This window comes from Scomber japonicus, chromosome 1 (genome assembly GCF_027409825.1).
Source record: "Scomber japonicus isolate fScoJap1 chromosome 1, fScoJap1.pri, whole genome shotgun sequence".
Lineage (NCBI taxonomy): Eukaryota > Metazoa > Chordata > Actinopteri > Scombriformes > Scombridae > Scomber > Scomber japonicus.
In genome coordinates this window covers 41,369,860-41,391,199 of record NC_070578.1, presented here as the reverse complement: position 1 = coordinate 41,391,199, position 21,340 = coordinate 41,369,860, and the positions used below count along the sequence as shown (strand labels likewise).

The window sequence follows — 21,340 nt, the reverse complement described above, 5'->3', positions numbered from 1 at the left end:
AAAGACTTTAACAAAGGGAAATGGAAAGTTTGAAAAGACACATATGAACCGTTCTCTGTCCAGATAACACGTATGATAAATGAGTTCATGTTCCAGTATTCAATATAAAAGAGATGAATGATGAACAGGGTCAAACCTAAGTTACAGAGTAATGATGAAGTATGGACTGAATACTGAAGAAGAAAAGAAAGCTGCTCATCTGTGAGTGTTGTGGAGTTGAGCTTTGGGTGAGTGGTCGGTGCCGTCGTTCGTGTTCTGGGTTTGAGACCTGACGTGAGATTTGAAAACATTACTGTCACGCTTATTTCCACTTTTATTCAAACACTAAAACAAACAATTGTACTGCCTCAGCAAATCCAGATACTACGATCTCTGCTCATCACTACTCCAAACACTAAACTCAGGCCTGCACTCATGTATTAAATAAATGTCATGTTGGATTTATGAAATTAGCACAATTGAACCTTTTGGACATAATTAGAGTTGTTGTCTGTGAGGAGGGGGGCGGGGGGGGGGGGGGGGGGGGATGTTATGCAGAGATGAAGCAACCTTTCTCATTTAGTGGCTGATAGTCTAAAGATATTAAGCTCATCCTTTGCACCACAGATGTATTCAAGAGTTAGTTAAAATGATATAAAACAGGAGTTCCATCATAGCTGAGTGGTTACAGTCATATCTGTTGCATGTCAAACCCATTTCTCTTTCTGTTCTTCCAATAAAGGCAAAAAAGACCCAGACTTACTGTATGTATATAAAATAGTACAATGAAGACCCATATGTGTTTATCACACCTCTGAGTACTTTATGTAATTATGAGAAGTGAATCTGAAGAAGCTGCAGCGTTCTTTCCTAATAAAGTCACATTAAAATCATTTCAGTGAGCGATGATTCATTTTAAAATGTTCCTGCAAACCAACCAGCAGCTGATTGAATAGACGGTCTGTTCACACGCAATCATTTTAAACCGGTGATGATTTCAAACTGTGTCGGCGACAATTGATCAGAAAACAATCACTGTGATGACATTTTATCTTTAATTTATCTCTTCACTAACCCTAACCCTTTATTTAGTCAGTAGCTGGCAGGAAACAGAGAAGGGGGGGGGGGGGTTAGGGTTGGGGTTGGGGTTGGTGGGGGGGTGGTTATGACCTGCAGCAGGTCTCTGGTTGGGTCTGAACCCGAGACCCTTTATGTGGCATTCGCTCTAACCGCTCGACCACAAGGGCGCTCTCACTGCAACCATACCACCCTAACTCTAACCCTACCATTCATCTCCACACTGAAGCTCTGCTCAACTTTAAACGGTTGATTTTATGTATTAATTATTTTTTAAAGCTATTTTTACAATGTACTATTTTCACAGTATTGCTATATTTATTTTCCATCTTCTATCACATGAACTTTCACTTTCTTTTTTCCTTTTTGTTTCTGTTTAACACTTCGCTCCTTTTAACGTGAACCCTGCTGTACTGTATGTAATGTCTTTTATTATAAAGCACTTTGAGCTGCTTTTATTGTACGAAAGGTGTTATCTAAATAATGTTATTATCATTATTATTATTATCATTATTATTATTATTATTATTATTATTGTTGTTAACTATTTCAGTGTTTTAAGGCAAAGCAGCTTTATTTATATAGCTTATTTATTGCATACACAGTGGAAACTCAATGTGCATTACATACAACATTTAACAGTAAGAATTGGAAATGAAAAAACATAAAAACATGCAATTTGAGAAAAAACAAAGTGCAGAAAAAGAGAAAGAATAGAGCATTAAATATGAGGCTGTAGCATAAAATAATGATTTGATTTGCTTTAAAAAGGTCATAGAGTGAAAATGAAAGATTTACATTTAACATCGACATTTGCATGACGGCGACCCTGAGCAGATACTGGAGGTGACATCACACCTGCCAACTTTCCAAACTTCCCAGCTAACTGTGCATCATGATTGCCGTGATGCAGAGACCCCCGCCCCCACCCGTCACCGCCCCCCTCTCTCTTTCTGCTGAGTTGCTTGAGTAGCTTGAGTTGCATGTGATGCAGAAAGCGAGCTGCAGCAGTCTGACCTGGTTTACAGTCATGTTGTGACTCATCATTATCACGTATGTTGTGTTCTTCTTTTTTTTTTTGTTTTTTTTTTCAGCCCACGCTGCCAGCTCGGCTCTGACCTGGTTTGAGTGACGGGTCGATGCTTATCAGAGATCCAACTCACTTCCTGCTTCCTGTGACAGTTTTCAGACCCCAAAAAAACTTCTCACAGCAGATTCTCTTCATTCGCACCTCGCTCACGTTTTTAAGGAAATCTGTTTATTCTTATTATCAGAGTGGTAGTGTGTCATATTTTATATTTGGTTTATCTGAGCTGCACACAAACACAACACAAATGGCCCAAAATAAATATTAAAAACATCACTATAAATATATAATTATAACAAAAACCTCTAAAACAACACAAAATCTTCATTACAAGATTTTAAAAACTTAAAAAGCCGTCAAACTCTTGCAGACTGATGATGATGATTCCAGTAATCGAGGTCAGTGGGTTAATCAGGTTCGTTGTGAGTCAAGGTTTTTATTATTTGTAATTTATTTAATAACCTATAATGAATTAAATGCACTGCAGCACAACAGCAAAGACAAACCTGCTGCTCTACCAGACTTACTGACTCTGTTTTGTCCTGAAGCATTTTATTATAATGCTGTTTAAACAACATTATAATTAAGTTAATTATTCCAAACTTATTGACAGACTGAGTGTTTACTGAGCAAACACTTGGTTTTTACTCAAATAGACTTTACCTTTGAAAGCAGAAAAACACTCTAAATACACCTGAACATATTGTTTTTCTTAAAGCGACCCAGAATGGACACAAATAGAAATGATTGTGCAGCTGGTGCATATTGTTGTGCGTACTGTACTGTAGGGGGCATTAAGGGTTAAATATGATCATCTTGCATTATTGCAGTATAATAATACAGAATGCACTCTGCTCTCAGCAAGATTCATTAAGGATTCATCACTTGATTTTTAAATATATTTGAAATACAGTCCGACTGTTTCATAATTTCTACACTTGGAGCATCCTGCATGTTTTCTGACTGCAGGAGTCAAAGCTGGAACCTAAAACCAGACTCTCACATCAGACTGTAACCATGAGATGTATTATATCTGATTGTTTATTAAACTCTATTTTACCTCGAAAGACCATTGAGGAGAATATTAGGAAGGTAGATAGAAAATAAAATGATGAATAAATACAAATACACAGATCAGTTAAATGAAGGTGTGAGGTACAGTAAGGCCTTTGAGCTGTATTAGTGGTAAAGAATCTCATTTTAAGGACTTTTGCACATCGTTTTGCAGCAGTAACCTATTCTGTGTTAAAGAGATTAAATATAAAGTGGCAGTAACTGTAGTAAAAGTTTTATATATGAATAAAGACCAATGCTGATCTGGACTGTACATTCATATTCCACTATGTTGTTTCTTTAGATTATATTGCATCTAATGAATGAAGCTATATTTAAACATGGCTCTGCAGTCAGAGGTCAAAGGTCAAGCTGGATGTCGCATGTCGTTGACCTCAGAGTCTTGTGCATGTTCAGGTTGGCGGAAGATGCTGATTTTGTTGTTGATGTTCAGAAACATGTTGAGCTTTGTTTCTGTATATTAAACAGAAACTGAAATCTTTGAGCTAACGTGAAGCGTCTGCTGCCAGAGTCTGAACTCAACCACAAACCTCGTCTCACTGCTCTCACTCAGATATTCACTATCAACATGTTTGCAAATTGCCAAATACATGAGTTGTTTTTTCTCATATTGATTCATGTGGCTTAAAATCAGTTTAAGATTCATGTGAGAAGTGTATTGTCATATGCATGAAGAGGTTCAGACGATGCAATGACATTCTTACTTTGCTGCTGATATAAAGGTGAACACAACAACAATATATTAGAATAAAAAAAGATTGAAAAACAGACTAAGAGGAATAAAATTAAGCTAGATTAAATAAGCAAGAGAAGTGCAAAAAACCTGAGTTCATTTATAAAGTGACAGCATTAGTGGTGAATTCAGTATTTAGTGTGTTGTGTTGTTCAGGAGCCTGATAGACTGTGAATAGAATGGTCGGGGGGGGGGGGCAGACACCCTCTCTACATTTAAGAGTAGGCTTAAAACTTTCCTTTTTGATACAGCTTATCGTTAGGGCTCTTTGAGTTCTTAGCTTATGCTGCTATAGGCTTAGACTGCCGGGGGACTCCCATGATGCACTGGGCTCCTCTCTCCTCCTCCCTCTCTCTCTCTCTATCCATCCATCTATATCCATTAACATTCATGTTCTATTAATGCATTCAATAAGCTAAACTTCTTCCCCGGAGTTGTCTGTGCTTTCTGGTCTCACAGGTAATCTGGGCCTGTAGATGTCCGGATGACAGATTCCAGTCCCGGACCTTCAATGTGCTTCTCTCTCCTCTATCCTTCCTCTCTCTCTCTTCTCTACTCCAACCGGTCCAGGCAGATGTTCTCCCACTCTGAGTCTGGTTCTGAGGGTTCTTCCTGTTAAAAGGGAGTTTTTTCTCTCCACTGTGTCTCATGTGTGAATGTTGGGTCTCTTTAAAGTTAAAACCTGAAGAGTTTGGTTTAGAACCTGCTCTATGTGTAAAGAGCCTTGAGATGACTCGGTTGTGGTTTGGCGCTATACAAATAAAGATTGATTGATTGAGATTGAGTCTGTTTGACATAAAGTTTAACACCCGGGCCTTAAAGAGACAGGAGCTAAAACAGCCTGTTAATAGACAGAGGCTGAACTGAGCGGCTGCATAAAGGACCAGTAGAAGATAAATAAGGAGTTTTTATACCAGTAGAGACTCAGAATATTAATATAGAGATGGAGATGTGAAGTGACTCCAGACTGCTGGGTGATGAAGGGTTAAACAAGCAGGATCCTGAATGGAAAACATATTAAAATACTGAAAAGCAAGAAAGAAAGAAAGATGCTCTTGTTTGATCATTACGTAAAAAAAACAAAAACAATTTCCACTTCATGAGACTTTCGTTTTTTCTCTACTTTTACTCTTTGTGGTTAACTGTGTGCAGGTTTACTGAAGAGAAGTGCAAAGCTGCTCACTGATAATACTGAGCCCCTAACCCCGAACCCGAACTATCGATAAAAACTATTCAAAGCATCCTCACTTCATTTTTAGTGCCTAACATGTTTACACAGGTCTGTATAAATATCTGCAACATACGTGACTTTAACTTTGAGGCTCCTGTCATTAAACTACCTTCTGAAATTCTGGTGCTTTCCATTAGATGAGACTTTTTCCTACACCAGATTTCAGAGGGAAATGTTATTTACTCTACTACACTGACATTACATTAAAGCTGATGTTAGTAGTTTCAATATTAGATTTTATACACCTCAGCTATGATGCATCGCAGCACTATGAACTATGAAACAATGCCCACGGTGTTTGAGATAATCTCCTAATCTGATCAGTTTGAGGGTGAAAGTGTCAGCTCATCAGTACAAGTGTGATACTTTGAATCAATGCTCCTCACTCCTTCAGTTCAGCTTTTTGATGATGTTAAGACTCTGCACAACAATCACACGATATGCATTTATATAACGTGATGTTTTAAGGTGAAGACTTCAAACTGACCTAGAAAATCTGCTGCATCTTTTTTTTTTTTTTTTTCATCTGCAGAATAATTTTCACCTCTTGATCGACTCTGAAAGTGGGTCGAACATCAGGTCTCGTCATGCATGCTGGTCTCTGTGGTTTCCAAAGAGGGGAAGATCAAATAGACAACGATAGAGAAAGAAGAGAGACGGTGACATCATCAGAGGAAGTACAGCTGTGGCGCTCAGTATAAATATCAGCGCTTCACCAGGTCGTCCATCAGAGCACCAGCGAAGAAGAAGAAGAAGAAGAAGAAGAAGACCTGAGCCTTTGCAGAAAGCAGCAGAAGTGTGTTTGTCAGCAGTCAAACACCACAGAAGAGATAAAAACACCGTCTGACCTCCATCCAGGTTACAGCTTCTGTCCCGAACCTCCGTCTGAGCCTGAGGAGCCTGCAAACCGAACAGGATCCACCGAAGTCTGGAGGATCTGCAGAAGAAGAAGAACCAGAAAAGAAAAGAAGGAAATTTGAAGTGAGAAGAGTCGAAGCATCAGAATGTTTTCAGTGTCAAGCTCCTGCAAGATGACGGTAAGAAGCTTTGATTTCGATGGTTCTTTAAATAATTTGGAGTTTTTAAAGTGTTGATATCTCGCTGCTCTCACCTCATGATCTATTAGAGGCAAGTTAATTATAGAGAGCTTTTAATACTAACTAATTTTGACCAATTAATTACAATCATAGGGTAAATAAACTGTACTTATATTGCACTTTTCTAGTTACTATGACAACTCAAAGCTCTTTTACACACTGATGGAGAAGCTGCTCATCAGGAGGGAAACTAACATTCATTGGTGCAGCAATCAGGAGCATATTTGGGGTTCAGTTAATAAAAGTGAGGATAAGATAAATTTGGATTTAATCATAAAAAGGCATTCATTGGGGTTCAGTACCTGCTCTACCTCCTGAGACACGGCTGCAAAATCAAAAGACAGTTAATAAAAGTGTGGATGAAATAAAAGTGGATAAAATCATCAGTCAGTAGCAGCAGAAAAGCAAATATACGGAGGCCTGAGGATGCCAATATTACATTATATACATTATATATATTAATAATTAACCAATGAGCTGTGAGATTAGTCCTTAAAACTGAATATTACCTCATTATTTAGTCATTTTTACTTCCATAGAAACAGTATTTATATGTAGATGAGGATCAGAACAGGGCTTGTGATTGGCTGAAGGGTGAAAAGTGACATTATGAGATAAAAATTAAACAATGAGTTGAGTTTAGATTCAGTTTCATTCGTTTATTCATATCATTATTTGTTTTTTACCTCTGATTTATTTGTTTTACGACTTTTGTGTCGTGCTCCCGGGTGAAATTGACCCCGTCTGTTTTGACTGTTCCTTCTTTCCTTCCTTCCTTCCTTCTTTCTTTCCTCCATCCATTGCTGCACAACAATCTCATAAAATACAGTTTATTATTATATTTTATCCCAATTTATGATTTTTTAAATTTTATACCTCCTCAAACACCTTTATTTATTTGTTGTAATTATAGATAGTAAGAATATTTGAGCTTTAACTCCTTAAACCTTTTAAATTAGATGAAGTGAGTCTCTATTGTATTTTAATTAAAATGTGAACTGCTGTTGAAAACCATTATCAGAGAGTGAAAGTGTGACGATTCTTACTTCCTCTTCCTCAGGCCGCCTGCATGATGGCGATGATGATGATGATGATGATGATGATGTCAGAGGTGACAGCGATGCCAAAAGGAGCCAAACATCATCACCCGAGGGAGCACAAGGATTCATCCCTGGAAACCGTTCCGCTGCAGCTCGACTCCAACACGATGGTTCCCTCCAAGATCATCAGACCGCTGGAGAACTCCTCCATCTCCCCCTGGACGTACAAGTATGGAGAACGCACACACACGCACACATATAAACACACACACATAAACACACACTTTCTGCACAACTAAAACCAAAGAATCAGAAACGCTGCGTCAAACATTTATCTATAAATTCATCATCAGTCCTTTAAGAATGAGACAAGAAGCAGAAACTAAGTGTGAAAACATTCAGGGCAGCACACACACACTCACACACACACACAGATTTTAAAAAAGCTCAACTAACTTTAAAAACCAAAACTTTGACTGTTGTGTTGTTTATTGTTGCCATGATGACAAGGTTGGTCTAACTGTAACCTGACCTTAACCATAGTGTCACATCATTAAACATCATTATTCATGAATTATTAAATATAAATAATTAACTTTTAAAGTGACTAAGATGAACCAAAATCAAATGTCTAAACTTTGACTAAAGACTAAATATAAAATATAAACTGATCCAGCCGTATTTTCCTTTAACCCACATGGGTGTATTTAACTCACATGTCTTGTTTGTCCCTCGTCTCTCTCCGTCCACGCAGAGTGAGCCATGACCCGTCTCTGCACCCCGCCATGTTGTCGGAGGCTGTGTGTGTGTATCGTGGCTGTCTGGATAAAGAAGGTCTGGTGGATGAGAGCCTGGAGTCTAAACCGATCATGCACCAGGTCATGCTGCTGCGCCGGGTCCGATCACCGGGAGAGACCAACTACCACTACCGCCTCGAGTCCCGCCTCATCGCGGTGGGCTGCACGTGCGTCCGACCCATCGTCCAGTACCAGTGAGACCGGAACTAGCAAAGTGAAGCTTCCGTGCGGAAGATCAATAACGCCGAATACATGATAAAAAAACTACACACTTGTTTGATGTGAAGTTAAAGTCAAATTAATGACTTTATTTTGTCTTCTCACGATTCAACAAGTAAAAAATATGACTTTTTATCTTCTTTCGAGATAGAATATCGTACTGTAGTTTTAATAATTCAGGTCAAAATTTGTATGAAGGAAGTGTATGTGTGCAAAATATTAATAATATCTTTATTTTTTGCAGAAATATGTTTACATGAAACCAAAAACGTGTTGATCAGTGAGGAAAAATATTATAGTATGACCTAAAACTGAATAAAATAATTAAACAAATTACATTATACCAACAAAAGTATTAATAGTGTGAAGTTTACCAAGTTTACCAACCCAGATAAATATAGTCAGGAACCACCAAATAAATACATAAAAGTTGGATTACATCATCTTTTTGACTGCTGCAGTGTTACAATACTCAGAATCAATGAATTAGCAGTTGTAGCATCTCATAATTTATACTTCCTGTTTAACTCTTATTTCATCAGTATGTAACGTATATTTTGTTGTATTTAAGTTTATTTAAAGTGTATTTAAATATTAATAACTTTGATGACTGTTGGTATTTATTGGTGATGAGAGTTTATTGTTAATGTATTTATAGTTTTAATGTTCTGTCGTTGAATGTTTCACTCAATGAAATAAAAGCAAAGAAAAAAGACGTAAAGTGTCATAATTTTTTATTTTTTTCAATTTTAAAATATAGTGTGATTTCTGTACATTATCATCATCATCATCATCATCATCACGTTGCCAAGGAAACAGACACACACACACACACACACACACACACACCGCTCCAACTGTAAACACTTTACATACAATAGATTATCAGTTACTCATCATTATTCATCCGTTTATATAAGCAGAGCAGAGGGAGAGCTTTGATATATTGATTATTGGATTATTGTATTGATAAGTGATCAGCGGTTTAGCTAATGTTGCTAATGTTGCTAACCACATGAGATAACTAGCAGTAGCGCTATCGGACGGGTTTCTCTCTCTCGTTAAGGTCTGGGAGAAAAGTGAAACATGAGTTATTATTAATTGGAGGGTTTAGTTTCTGTGTTTGAGGAGAAATGAGAATCGCTGCTCACATTTTTTCATTTGATCATTTTCTTAAGACATTGAAACAAGTTTTTGGTTTTAAAATCGTCCAAATTAAACATTAAACTCCAGATTTGAACGACACGTAGCAGCGTTTTTCTGATCTTTTTACAGCCGTCACACATCGACAGCGTCTTTAAGGTCTGAGTCGGTTTAAGGGAATCGGTGTAAACCTCACGACTTACTGCTGAGTCCAGTTTCAGTCATTTGTGTCTCTTAAGATTAATTTTAACCTTCCTGTCGTCCCCTCGGGTCAAATTGACCCCGTCTCTTTTGACTGTTCCTTCTTTCCTCCCTTCCTCCCTTCCTTCCTTCCTTCCTCTATTCCTTCCTTCCTTCCTCCCTTCCTTTCTCCCTCTTTCTTTAATTTCGTTCTTTCCCTTCCTTCCCTCTTTCTTTGCTCCCTCCTCCTTCCATACTTCTTTCCTTCCTTCTTCCCTTCCTCTTCGACTTCCCTCCTTACTTCTTTCCTTCCTTCCTTCCTTCCTTCCTTCCTCATTTCTTTCTTCCTTTCTTCCTTGACCTGAGGACAACAGGAGGGTTAAATGAGGTTTTTCTACTTCTGGAACAACATTTAGGTTCAGGTTTCACTTCAGCTCTCTGTAAAGACGTTTATATCACAGTTAGCCTCGTATCTCCTCTATGAACGACTTTATCTGGTGTTTGAGTCAAATCTGAATTCATAGAAATCGGTTAATAATCATCATGAAGAAGATGTTTGTAGTTTCATACAGATGCCACCAAACAGCCAGACTTCACTGATCAAACCTCTCTGGATGTGGTTTTACAGTGATTGTAATGACCTAATCTGTCCAGCAGATGGAGCCGTTTCCCTCCGTCTGATCCAGGACGGAGTCGAACAGCCGATGGTTTTATTGGCGGGAACATTTTAGACGTAGACGAAGACGACGAGAAGCCACATCGTCTGTTTTCTGGACTGTTCTGGTCACGTTTCCTTTGTGTTGTTCGAGTCCGGTTTGGTTTGGTTTGGGTTAGATTGAATCCTCGGTACAAACACAGTCACACACACTTGGCACTGTTGGCATGGCAACAAAGCACAGTAAAACCCCTGTGAACCATCTCAAGATGACCGAATCTGCAGCGTCCTCAAGTTTCAGAGCTTCTCTCGTTAGAAACAGTTTATCTCATTAAAAACAGTCCTGGTGAACAGAGGAGGTCCAACGGCCGGACTCAGCTCGGTCCTCCTCCTCCTCCTCCTCCTCCTCATATTCTTCTTCTTCTTTTTCTCTAACTCTTTTCAGAGTCACTTCCAGTCAGTCTCCCAGTCGGAGCAACGCCGGTTTCCCGGCTAATCAACTCTCAGCTCATCAGCCCGTTAAAGTGGCTTCCAAATAAAGTTCAGCTTGTGTTGTGATCAGGCCATCAAGACACCTGGAAGACAGCAGGAGTTCACGGTTAGCTTGCTGATAACACATGCTAACATGCTAATATGCTAACATGAGCCACTACACAGCACAAAGTCCAAATAGTCTTGATATTTAATTGAGAAAACCAAGTAATGTTTTAACACGAATCCCAATAAAGTAACTCTGCAGTGTTTTATGAAGCACATTTTGTATTAATACCAGTTTAATCAGCTCATCACTGACAGTTTGGTCCTTTTCCATCAGGATAAACAGGAGAATATTTAATTATAAGGCCAAATGTATGTGGACCACACACTTCCCTGGTTTGTAACCCTTTTTCCTAGTCTGGTGTGAAAGAACTACAAAGAGACTTCAACCCATAGAAAGGCATAATTCAACACTTTGGGACACATAAACACCCACAGAGCTCTTTATTAGGAACAGCTGCACAATCTAATCGAAGTTTATACATTTCCAGCTTTTCTTGACATTAACTTTATATTTATTATTGAGATTGTAGTGTGTTGTGTTGTACTAAAGTGTATTATACTGAAAAAGTGTTCCTGATATTTTGTCCACTTTGTTATTATACATTTATTTATCATTTTAATTTATTCACTAAACATTTTTCACTTTTTTCTATCAGTCACTACTTCATTTCTTTAATAGTTGTGTTTTACTTGATGTTATAAACAGTTTTTATTCTATTTGTTAGTTTCTTTTACAATTAACTATTTTTATTGTTATTTCTATTATATCGTATACTTCGTCTTCTTTGGTTATTATCTGTTTGTCCTTTGTTGTGTATTACTGTGTATGTATCTATGTGTATTTGTGAATGTGTGCATGTATTGACTGTGAGCCGAATTTCCCCAATGAGATTAATAAAGCATCAATCAATCAATCAATCAATCAATCAATCAATCAATCAATCTTATATTACATTAATGTTTTCATTTCTTTCCTCTTTCTTTTCGGTTCCTTTGCTCTATCTTCCTTTTATGTGAAGCACTTTATGTGAATGTCATTTATTTTGTTTTAAATCACTTTGAGCTGCATTTATTGTATGAAAGCTGCCTTACAAATAAAGTTATTATGAGGGAGGCAAACTATGAGGAGCACTTTTCACTATGACCTCAATAATAAACATAAAGCAGAATTATCACCTTTCTGACAATGATGTTAACAAAAACTGAAAATGTATAAACTTAATAAAAGTAGAATTTAAAGTAAAGCTGTTGTATTGGATTGGGTTGTATTGGACAGATGTTTCTAATAAAGTGCTTGATGAGTTTATGAGTGAATCTAAATCTCATGTTTGTGAGTTCAGTGCAGAGCTGGAGTCAAGATGCAGTTAGCTTAGCTTAGCTTAGCATAAAGACTCGAAGCAGATGGGAAAGTTAGCCTGTCTCCATCCAAAGCTCAAAAATACACCAACATCTGTAAAGTCCCTGATTCACATGTTGTATTCTGTTTGATTTCAACTTCAAGCTTTAATAAACACACAAACATGAGCATGTGTCCCAAAATGTCAAATTATTCCCTTTTAGAGACATTTTTCCTTTTTAAACCTCATTTATATTTGTTATTGGACCACCGTCTTCATATTTTGTCTCAGTACATCTACCCAGAATCCCTCCTCCTCCTCCTCCTCCTCATCATCATCATCCTCCTCCTCACCTCCACACTGTGCTTATCCTGAAAGACACAAACACAAAAAACAAAGCTCCCGTTAGAGATTCATTCAGCTGAAAACACAACGTGAAACATCTCATCTCATAAAAGGACAGAAGAAGAAGGAGTGAAACCCGCGTCCTCACCTCCTCCTGCAGCCTCTCCTGTGATGCGTTCAGGTGCATCTGCCTCTGCTCCTTGTCGGCGTCAGCGCGGTGCTCCTGACGCTCTTTGGTCTGAGCTTTCTGAGCCACTTCACGCTCATGCTCTCTCCTCTCCGCCAAGTGCTTCAGCATCTCCGCCTCGTGACACTAGAAGAAGAAAATTTACAGTCTGTGTGTTAATTCTTTGCTTCTCCTCCCAACAGAATCACTTTTAGCAGATTTTAGAGGATCGATAGTTTCTTATTGGTGATATCTTCTTATTTGAAATGCTATGGATGTTATCTGTTGTTTCTATAGATTTTAATTTCTCATAAAAACTGTAATATAACTTTTGGGGTTCCTCAGGGATCAACTGTCGAGCCACTGCTTTTTAATCAGTATATGTTTCCTCTTGCTTGAGTCATCAGGAGAAACATGTTTAAAATGGATTGAAGTTCATTTCTTTTTGATTTATTACTTTACCAGATGTTTAAAAAGGTTCGATGTTTCTAGAGTTCATTCCTTACTTTATCAGATAGAGAGCATTGTAATCATCACACCTGTTAAGATTCTCACTTCAGCTGTTTTTCAGATGATTAAAAGTCAGATTTATTGATAAACATCACATAAGACCTAAAGTTGAATTGTGAGACAGACGTCAAAGAGCTTTCTTGTCTTTTGGCTCAGGTTAAGTCCTGGAGAGTTTTAATGTATGAGCAGAAACATGACATTTCTTTCTTTATATGCTTTTAAGCTTGAAATGACTGATTGTGTCTCCTGATGATATAAGAACTACCAGTAGCGTTTTTCATGTGTATTTTAGATATCAGATATATTTTTACAACTTCAACCAACATAAAAACTGAAATATTAGATAAACTGTATGTTTAAAGACTTAACCCCAAATGAAAGGGTAAGAAACATCTGTATTGTCTTTAAGTCAATCTGAAAACAGCTGAGGCTAATGCACATGTTTATATCCAGTAGGGGGAAGAAGGGAGGAAGGGAGGAAGGAAGGAAGGACGGGAGGAGGAAGGAAGGAAGGGAGGAAGGAGGGAGGGAGGAGGGAAGGAGGATAGAAGGGAGGGAGGAAGGACAGACAGAAGGAAGGAAGGGAGGAGGGAGGGAGGAAGGAAAGGAAGGAAGGAAGGACGGAGGAAGAAGGAACGAAGGAAGGTAGAACGGAGGGAGGAAAAAAGGAAGGAGGAAGGAGGGAAGGAAAGAAAGAGAGAAGGAGGGAGGAAGGACAGACGGAAAGCAGTAAGGGAGAAGGGAGGGAGGAAAGGAAAGAAGGAAGGGAGGAAGGAAGGAAGGACGGAGGAAGAAGGAACGAAGGAAGGTAGGACGGAGGGAGGAAAAAAGGAAGGAGGAAGGGAGGAAGGAAAGAAGGAAGGAAGGAAAGAAGGAACAGTCAGGGTTAGGGGTTGGGCTTAGGGTTGGGGTTAGGTTTAGGGGTTAGGGTCGGGGTTGGGGTCGGGGGGTTAGGGGTTACCGACCTTCCTTCTCTCCTGAGCAGCGTCCAGCTTCTTCTGGATCTCCTCCAGTGAAGGTTTCTGGCGAGGCGGCGTGGTCAGCTCAGGTCCGCCGTCGAAGGTCGGAGGCTTCAGGATGACCTCGAAGGCCTGACCGCTCGTCCGCTTGCTCAGCTCAATCACCTCCATGTCCCGGATGTTACACAGGTTCAAGTCCACCACGCCTGCAGAGGGAAGAAGAGAAGAGAAGAGAAGAGAGGACAACATGAGCCAGGTGAACAATACTTCTTTCTTGTTTTTATGGTGAAGCCTTTGCAACGTTTAAATGATAATAAAATACATCTTGAATCTTGGATCTTGATATCTGTATGGTGTCACTTCCTGTTTGTAGCTCCTGTTTTATTCTGAAGTTGTTCTCCCTTTGTGTATTTAGTTAGTTTTACTTAATGTGTTTCACCTGCCTTAGTTTATTGCCTCATGTGTTTCACCTGTGTCCTGTTTAGTTATTACCTCATTATGTCTATATAGGTTTTGGTTTTCAGTTCAGTCTTTGTCCCAGTCTCTGTGGTTTTTTTTACTGTGTAGAGTTATTCTGCCAGTGTTGCCTTTTGAGTTGTTTATTCTTGGTTTTGGCCCTTTTCTGTCCTGAGACTGTCTGCCTGTTTGGGTCCATCTGTGCTACTCACTGTGACATATGGGAGTGAAAGTCTATGATGTTGTTTTAATGACTACAGGAAAAGTATCAGGTTGTAAAACTAAAACTTAAAGATGTAATTTAGAGGATAATTCTACTTTTATAAGTTAATTTTATGACTTAAATCTCTTTGAACATTGTTCTCTTACACAACATACAGATGAGAGAAGATCTGAGTTGATGAAACATATCAATAAACTCATCTTAGTCACTTTAAAGTATTATCTGACACTTAATAAACTTAACCAGCAGCATTGAGTGATTTGTTGACACTCATTGAAGCTTTTTGACCCTTTGTTTTGCTTCTCAGGTTTCTCTTCCTTAGTGGAGAAGTCAAGTTGGACCTTTTTCACTACTCAAGGCCTTTAATTGTCCTTTTTGATCCTTTCAGGTAGAGTTTGGTAGTAATACTATTTAATAAGGCTTGAGAAGATCTTCATATTTATAATTTATGGATTTGCATTTGTAGAATATATTGAAATAGTTGGACCAAAACACTGTTAACTAAAGCTCAACTTCTAGATTTCTTCCTGAGCTTCTCCTCCCATTTTGTAACATTTAGGTCATGTGATTGCAACTGAGAAACTCATCTGACACTGATGAAGTAAAATACAGTTGAAAAGACAAGTAAGTTGACGTTAAGTTGAGTTAATAACTTGTAGTGCAAATAATGTTTCCAAGTTCAAGAATGAACTTTTAAACTTTGGCTGACAACAATTTAATGATCACTATAGAATAAAACAGGATAGAGTATAGTATGGTAGAGTAAAGTACAGTAGACTACAGTAGAATAAAGTAGAGTAGTAGAGTTCTTCCTAAGCTCTCCTCCCATTGTGTAACATTTAGGTCATGTGATCACAACTGAGAAACTCCTCTGACACTGATGAAGTAAAATACAGTTTAAAAAGTCCAAGAATGAACTTTTAAACTTTGTCTGACATCAGTTTGATTATCAGAATAATAAAGCAGAGTTGAGTGAGAGGTGAGTACAGTAGACTACAGTAGATTAAAGTAGAGTAAAATAAAGTAAAGGTAGAGTAAAGTAGAGTAGAGTAGAGTACAGTAAAGTAAAGTAAAGGCAGAATAGATCAGACTATAGTAGAGTGATACTGACCTTCCTTCTTGTTGGAGCTGGTCTCTAAGGGTTTGGGGAGGATGCAGGAGCAGAAGAGAGACACCAGGGGGAGCTCTCGCATCTTTTCCCTGTATGCTGCAACATTCAGAGCAAAAATAAATAATTAATCAAACAGCACTGCAGGTGAGCGATGTTCCTGCACAGACTCAAACTAATGCTGAACACATCGTATTATTACCAAAGTGATCAATCATCAATAATCAATAATCCATAACTTACCTGCTAGAGTCATTTTTGCTGCTGCTGTAGTTCTCCTTGCAAAGACACTGTGGTGAGGTAGAGTCTGTTCCTGAGGACAGAGACACATGAGCTCAGTTAGTCTCTGCTATCTGTGAACATGTGAGGTGATGTCAGGGTTATTTTGCCCTGAGTAAAGTCTGTCAGGCTCAGAGACGCCTCAGCTTCCCCTGCAGGAGCGTCTGATGCCTGTCAGCCTTGACTCATGGAGAAAAAACACACTTAGCTACTCTACATGTCTACAGAGGGAATAAAAGAAGTGGAATAAAGAGTTTAAGCATGAAATTTTAATCTCCTGGAGTTCTCTCACTGTATGATTTGGCTTTATTTTATTTATTCACCACATAAAGACGTCATTTTCTGTCTTTAATGCATCATTTTGCCAATTTTAAAAGTTTGCAATTTGCACTTTTCTACATTAATCAGAATATATCTTGTTCCTGTGCTGAATAATCATTTAAAGGTCAGATTTATCAGCTTGTTTCTACTTGTATTTGAGCAGTGAGTGATTCATACATCTGTGAGTCTGAGCTGATTCTGATTCAGCTGCTCATCGTGACTTCAGAGATTAAAATCATTCGTGCAGAGAGAGTGAAGTGTGAATCAGAGAGCGATATATAAAACCACAACAAGGCTGCAGCAGATTCACACGTTCAGCTCATCAGTCAGACAGAAACTGCAGCTTATCACCGTAAACACACAAACACACGCAGCAGCAGCAGAAGAGATTCAACAGCAGCATGAAAAAAGCATGAAATGATGCAAAAAGACACAAAAAACCTAAAACCTGCAGAAACACCAGCTCTGCATTCATCACTCCAGCTTCTCTTCTATTGTTTCATCTCTGCAGCATTAATAATAATAATAAAGCTAAATGTGCTTTTTTTAAAACTTCCCAGCATGCAAACTGATTCTTTAAACTGTTTCTTTTGTCTCGAAAAACAGTCAAAAAACCCAAAAATCCAAAAACACACAAAGAAAAAGCTGCAAACTCAGATTTGGGGGTTTTTTTGCAGGAAAAACATAAAAAATTCTAATTCTATCATTAAACTCTATCAGCTTATGTTTCAATGGATTCATCATTTTAGATACGAATGCAGATACGATGATAAAACTTAGTGTGTGTGTGTGTGTGTGTGTGTGTGTGTGTGTGTGTGTGTGTGTGTGTGTGTGTGTGGGGGGACTATAGCGATGATGTCATTGTTGCCAGTAAGCGCATCACCTTCTGCAGAGACGAGCGAGTCGTGCAGCTCAAACACAAAACTCACAGAGAAAAGATGGAAATAAAGGAAGAAATGAAGAGAAGAGGATGAAAGGATTAAAAGATGAAAAGAAGAAAAGAAGAAAAGAAGAAAGGATAAAAGGATGCAGCTGAGACAGAAACAAAGAGCAGAAACGTGCATGAAGAAGAAAATGTGATGAGATGAGAGAAAGCTGCTTCATCTCGTCACAGAAGCTGCAAACGTGCACAAAGATTTAAATAAAAACAATAAAAATAAAGAGAAACATGAATATAAAGACGTGTGTGTGTGTGTGTGTGTGTGTGTGTGTGTGTGTGTGTGTGTATGTGTGTGTGTGTGCAGTCACTCACCCTGCAGTGATGCTGTGATCTCTCCTCTCTGTTCAGACTGAAGCTCTGCAGCTCGGCAGCATCAGCACCAAACAGCAGCCTGCTACATGACATCACCCACGGGCCGTCTGATTGGCCGGCCGGGATGCTGGGCTGTGATTGGTGCAGCAGGGCCGAGGGAGGAGGAGGAGGGGGAGGAGGGGGAGGTGTTGAGGAGGTTCAGAGCAGTGAAGAAGATTTATTCCTCTTTTCTTCAGAATCTTTTCTTCGGAGCTGAAACGAGCTTTTAAGAACATGAAATATTAAATTATTGATGAGTGAAGTTTTGCTCAGAGCCAGGACCTGGATCTGGATCTGGATCAGGATCAGGGTCTGAATCTGTGCAGCTAATCAATAACATCAGCTGATCAACCCGGCCGATGACATCATGTGTTTGCAAAGCCTCGCCTGGCAGAGAAACAGATGATGTCATTTTTTATAAGACTTTACTGTAAGCCCCTAAAATCTATTATTAATAATAAATGATCATTATAAATCATTTATTACTGTAACTGCTGCATCAATGACACATAATATAATACATGTCCATATATCTGCTTTATAGCTACATTACAGTCAATTATAAAGCTTTTTATATGATGTTTACTGATTATTAACAATAAAAGGAGGATTTAAAGGCTGTAAACTGTGAATAAACGTTTTATTTTAGTCAAATTTAGATTTTTTTTTTTTTGCTGAAATATTATTTTCTAGAGATGCAGAGAAGATTTTTGTACAAAAGTACCATGAAATATCATAAACAATGTGATATTTTCTTGCACCAGAGCTCCTCTGCTGCCAAACATATTGAAATGTAACTGGTTTAAATGTGTTATGACAGCCTGAAGATGCACTGAGCTGATGTTTTATGGAAAATCACAATCAGCATCTACAGATATTCAATACTGAAGCATCAGGATGTATAAAAAGCTTCATCAGCGCATTTATAACTGAGTCTTGTGACTTTCTAACAGGATATAGTTGTTATAACGCTTTAAAAACCTAAAAAAAATGTTGTAAAATGTTTCTAAACTGATGCACGAGACGTCTACGTTTCCACCAGACGATGAATAAAACCTGCAGAAGTCAAATTGTCAAATTAGGATTCTTTTTTTTTTTTTTGCTGAAATCTTATTTTCTAGAGATGCAGAGACAAACCTCTCCACATAAACCTAATAAAAGTACCATTAAATATCATAAACAACGTGAAGTTTTCTTGCAAACATATTGAATGTAACTGGTTTTTAATGTGTTATTACAGCCTGAAGATGGAAAATCACAATCAGCATCTACAGATATTCAATACTGAAGCATCAGGATGTAAAAAAAAAGCTTCATCAGGGTCATTTATAACTGAGTCCTGTGACTTTCTAACATGAAATAGTTCTTATAACGCTTTAAAAACCTCAAAAAAACTCTAATAAAATGTTACAAAACCGATGCATCAGAGTTACATTTGCTGCATTGAATCAAACATTGAGTAGATATTGATCATATTTTCATTATGGGTGAACTTCCTGCAGCTTCTCCTGATCTCATGTTAGTAAAATAAAGTTACAGACAGGTGACGGGTCAGCTGCACCGTGGCTGACCTTTGACCCCTCTGAGGAAATGAAGATTATTACATATCAACATGCATTAAAACAGAAACCGTGCAGCTCATATATGTTCTATCTGACGGCTGAAACAGTAAAGATTTAATAATGAATGAGAATAAAACTCTTTAAACTTCTTGATGAGAAGCAAGGGTCATTTACAACTGAGTCCTGTGACTTTCTGACATGATATAGTTGTTATAACGCTTCAAAAACCTCAAAAAACCTCTAATAAAATGTTTCTAAAATGATGCACGAGGCGTCTACGTTTCCACCAGACAATGAATAAAACCTGCAGAAGATCAGATTTTCATTATTGGTGAACTTTCTGCAGCTTCTCCTGATCAACATGTGTCAGATTGCAAAAAAACCCCCAAAAAACATGCATTAAAACAGAAACGGTGCAGCTCATATATGTTCTACCTGACGGCTGAAACAGTAAAGATTTAATAATGAATGAGATTAAAACTCTTTAAACTCTTAAAGTCTGAACTGATGATGAGAAGCAGATCTGGTCGTTTCCAGCTGATCTGGTTCCTTCTGGTTTCTGAGGAAATGTCAGCTCTAAATTTAAAAAGCTGACAATGAGCCGTTACTCATTCTGACTGGAACACACACACACACACACACACACACACACACGCTACTACACACTACTACACACTACACACACACACTACTACACACCAACACACACACACACACTACACACACACACACACTACTACACACACACTACACACTACTACACACACACACACATACACACACAGTACTACACACACACTCACACACACACACTACACACTACTACTACACACCAACACACACACACACACACACACTACACACACACACACACACACTACACACTCACACTCATACTCTCACATTTACATTTGTGTGTAGTGTGTGTAGTAGTGTGTGTGTGTGTGTGTGTGTGTATGTGTGTGTAGTAATGTGTGTGTGTGTGTGTGTGTGTGTGTGTGTGTAGTGTGTGTGTGAGTGTGTAGTAGTGTGTGTGTGTGTAGTGTGTATGTGTGTGTGTTGGTGTGTGTGTGTGTAGTAGTGTGTAGTGTGTGTGTTGGTGTAGTGTGTAGTAGTGTGTACTGTATGTGTGTGTGTGTGTGTGTGTAGTGTGTAGTAGTGTGTGTGTGTAGTGTGTGTGTGTGTGTTGGTGTATAGTGTGTAGTGTGTAGTAGTGTATAGTGTGTGTGTGTGTGTTAACGCCTCCATCTGTCGCTCTGCTTGGAGCCAAACTGTTTCTCATTCAAACATAAAACTCTCAGAGAAGCTAATAAAGAAAGAAAAAAAGGTTAATTCAGTTTTAATCTGCAGACTGTGAGTAATGATTATTATTTTATTATCGACTAATCTGCAGATTATTCTTCTTCACGTCATTAAATGTTCTGATGATATAAAAACTTTATAAACTCAGTAAAACTTTACACCAAACATGAAAATCACTAAATCATTTTATCAACCTTCCTCTCGTCTGTTTTGACTGTTCCTCCTTTCCTTCCTTCCTCCCTCCTTTCCTCCCTTCCTTCCTTGACTCGAGGACAACAGGAGGGTTAAAGATATTCTGCTGCTTAAGTATCTGAGGTCAAAGGTCAGATGGACATTTGGCTGATCGGCTGCTGTTGAGCCTCCAGATGCTCTCTGTGGTCACCATCACTGTGTCTGACTGCAGCTGATTTTATAATAAAGTCACATTTCTATATAATTTTCGGTTTCTTTTATTAGAAAATTGAAGGTAGAATGTGATCGTGGCTCATAAATAGACGACTAACTGTTAACTGGTGATTATTACGACTGTTAAGCAGCTTGCATGAGACATTTTATCACACTACTATTATAAGTAATGAGTTATTACTTAAAGGTGCTGCACTGTTTCTCATTAGTGACACCTAGTGGCT

At 38.3% G+C, this 21,340-nt stretch overlaps 2 protein-coding genes across 2 annotated transcripts; one reads left to right on the top strand and one right to left on the bottom strand.

Moving 5' to 3' along the window:
- Positions 1-1,539: 1,539 nt before the first annotated feature.
- Positions 1,540-8,313, top strand: il17a/f1 (interleukin 17a/f1). The gene is made up of 4 exons (XM_053330977.1): positions 1,540-1,593; positions 6,171-6,218; positions 7,339-7,547; positions 8,073-8,313. The coding sequence occupies exons 1-4, from the start codon at positions 1,540-1,542 to the stop codon at positions 8,311-8,313; spliced, it is 552 nt and encodes a 183-aa protein (XP_053186952.1).
- Positions 8,314-12,485: 4,172 nt separating this feature from the next.
- LOC128370386 (stathmin-4-like) lies at positions 12,486-16,265 on the bottom strand. Its single transcript, XM_053330966.1, has 5 exons — positions 16,222-16,265; positions 15,960-16,069; positions 14,176-14,375; positions 12,683-12,847; positions 12,486-12,560 (listed from the first exon to the last, which is right to left on the bottom strand). The coding sequence occupies exons 2-5, from the start codon at positions 16,039-16,041 to the stop codon at positions 12,486-12,488; spliced, it is 522 nt and encodes a 173-aa protein (XP_053186941.1). The 5' UTR covers positions 16,042-16,069; positions 16,222-16,265.
- Between the last annotated feature and the right edge of the window lie 5,075 nt (positions 16,266-21,340).

Bases quoted from the DNA above. Each gene is read 5' to 3' on its own strand.
- il17a/f1 (XM_053330977.1), top strand. From the start codon at position 1,540: ATGTTATTATCATTATTATTATTATCATTATTATTATTATTATTATTA. The intron at 6,219-7,338 runs GTAAGAAGCTTT...CCTCTTCCTCAG, and splicing joins CAAGCTCCTGCAAGATGACG to GCCGCCTGCATGATGGCGAT. The intron at 7,548-8,072 runs GTATGGAGAACG...CCGTCCACGCAG, and splicing joins ATCTCCCCCTGGACGTACAA to AGTGAGCCATGACCCGTCTC.
- LOC128370386 (XM_053330966.1), bottom strand. From the start codon at position 16,041: ATGCGAGAGCTCCCCCTGGTGTCTCTCTTCTGCTCCTGCATCCTCCCC. The intron at 14,376-15,959 runs GTCAGTATCACT...TTCCCTCTGCAG, and splicing joins CAGCTCCAACAAGAAGGAAG to GCGTGGTGGACTTGAACCTG. The intron at 12,561-12,682 runs GTGAGGACGCGG...TGTGTCTTTCAG, and splicing joins AGGAGAGGCTGCAGGAGGAG to GATAAGCACAGTGTGGAGGT.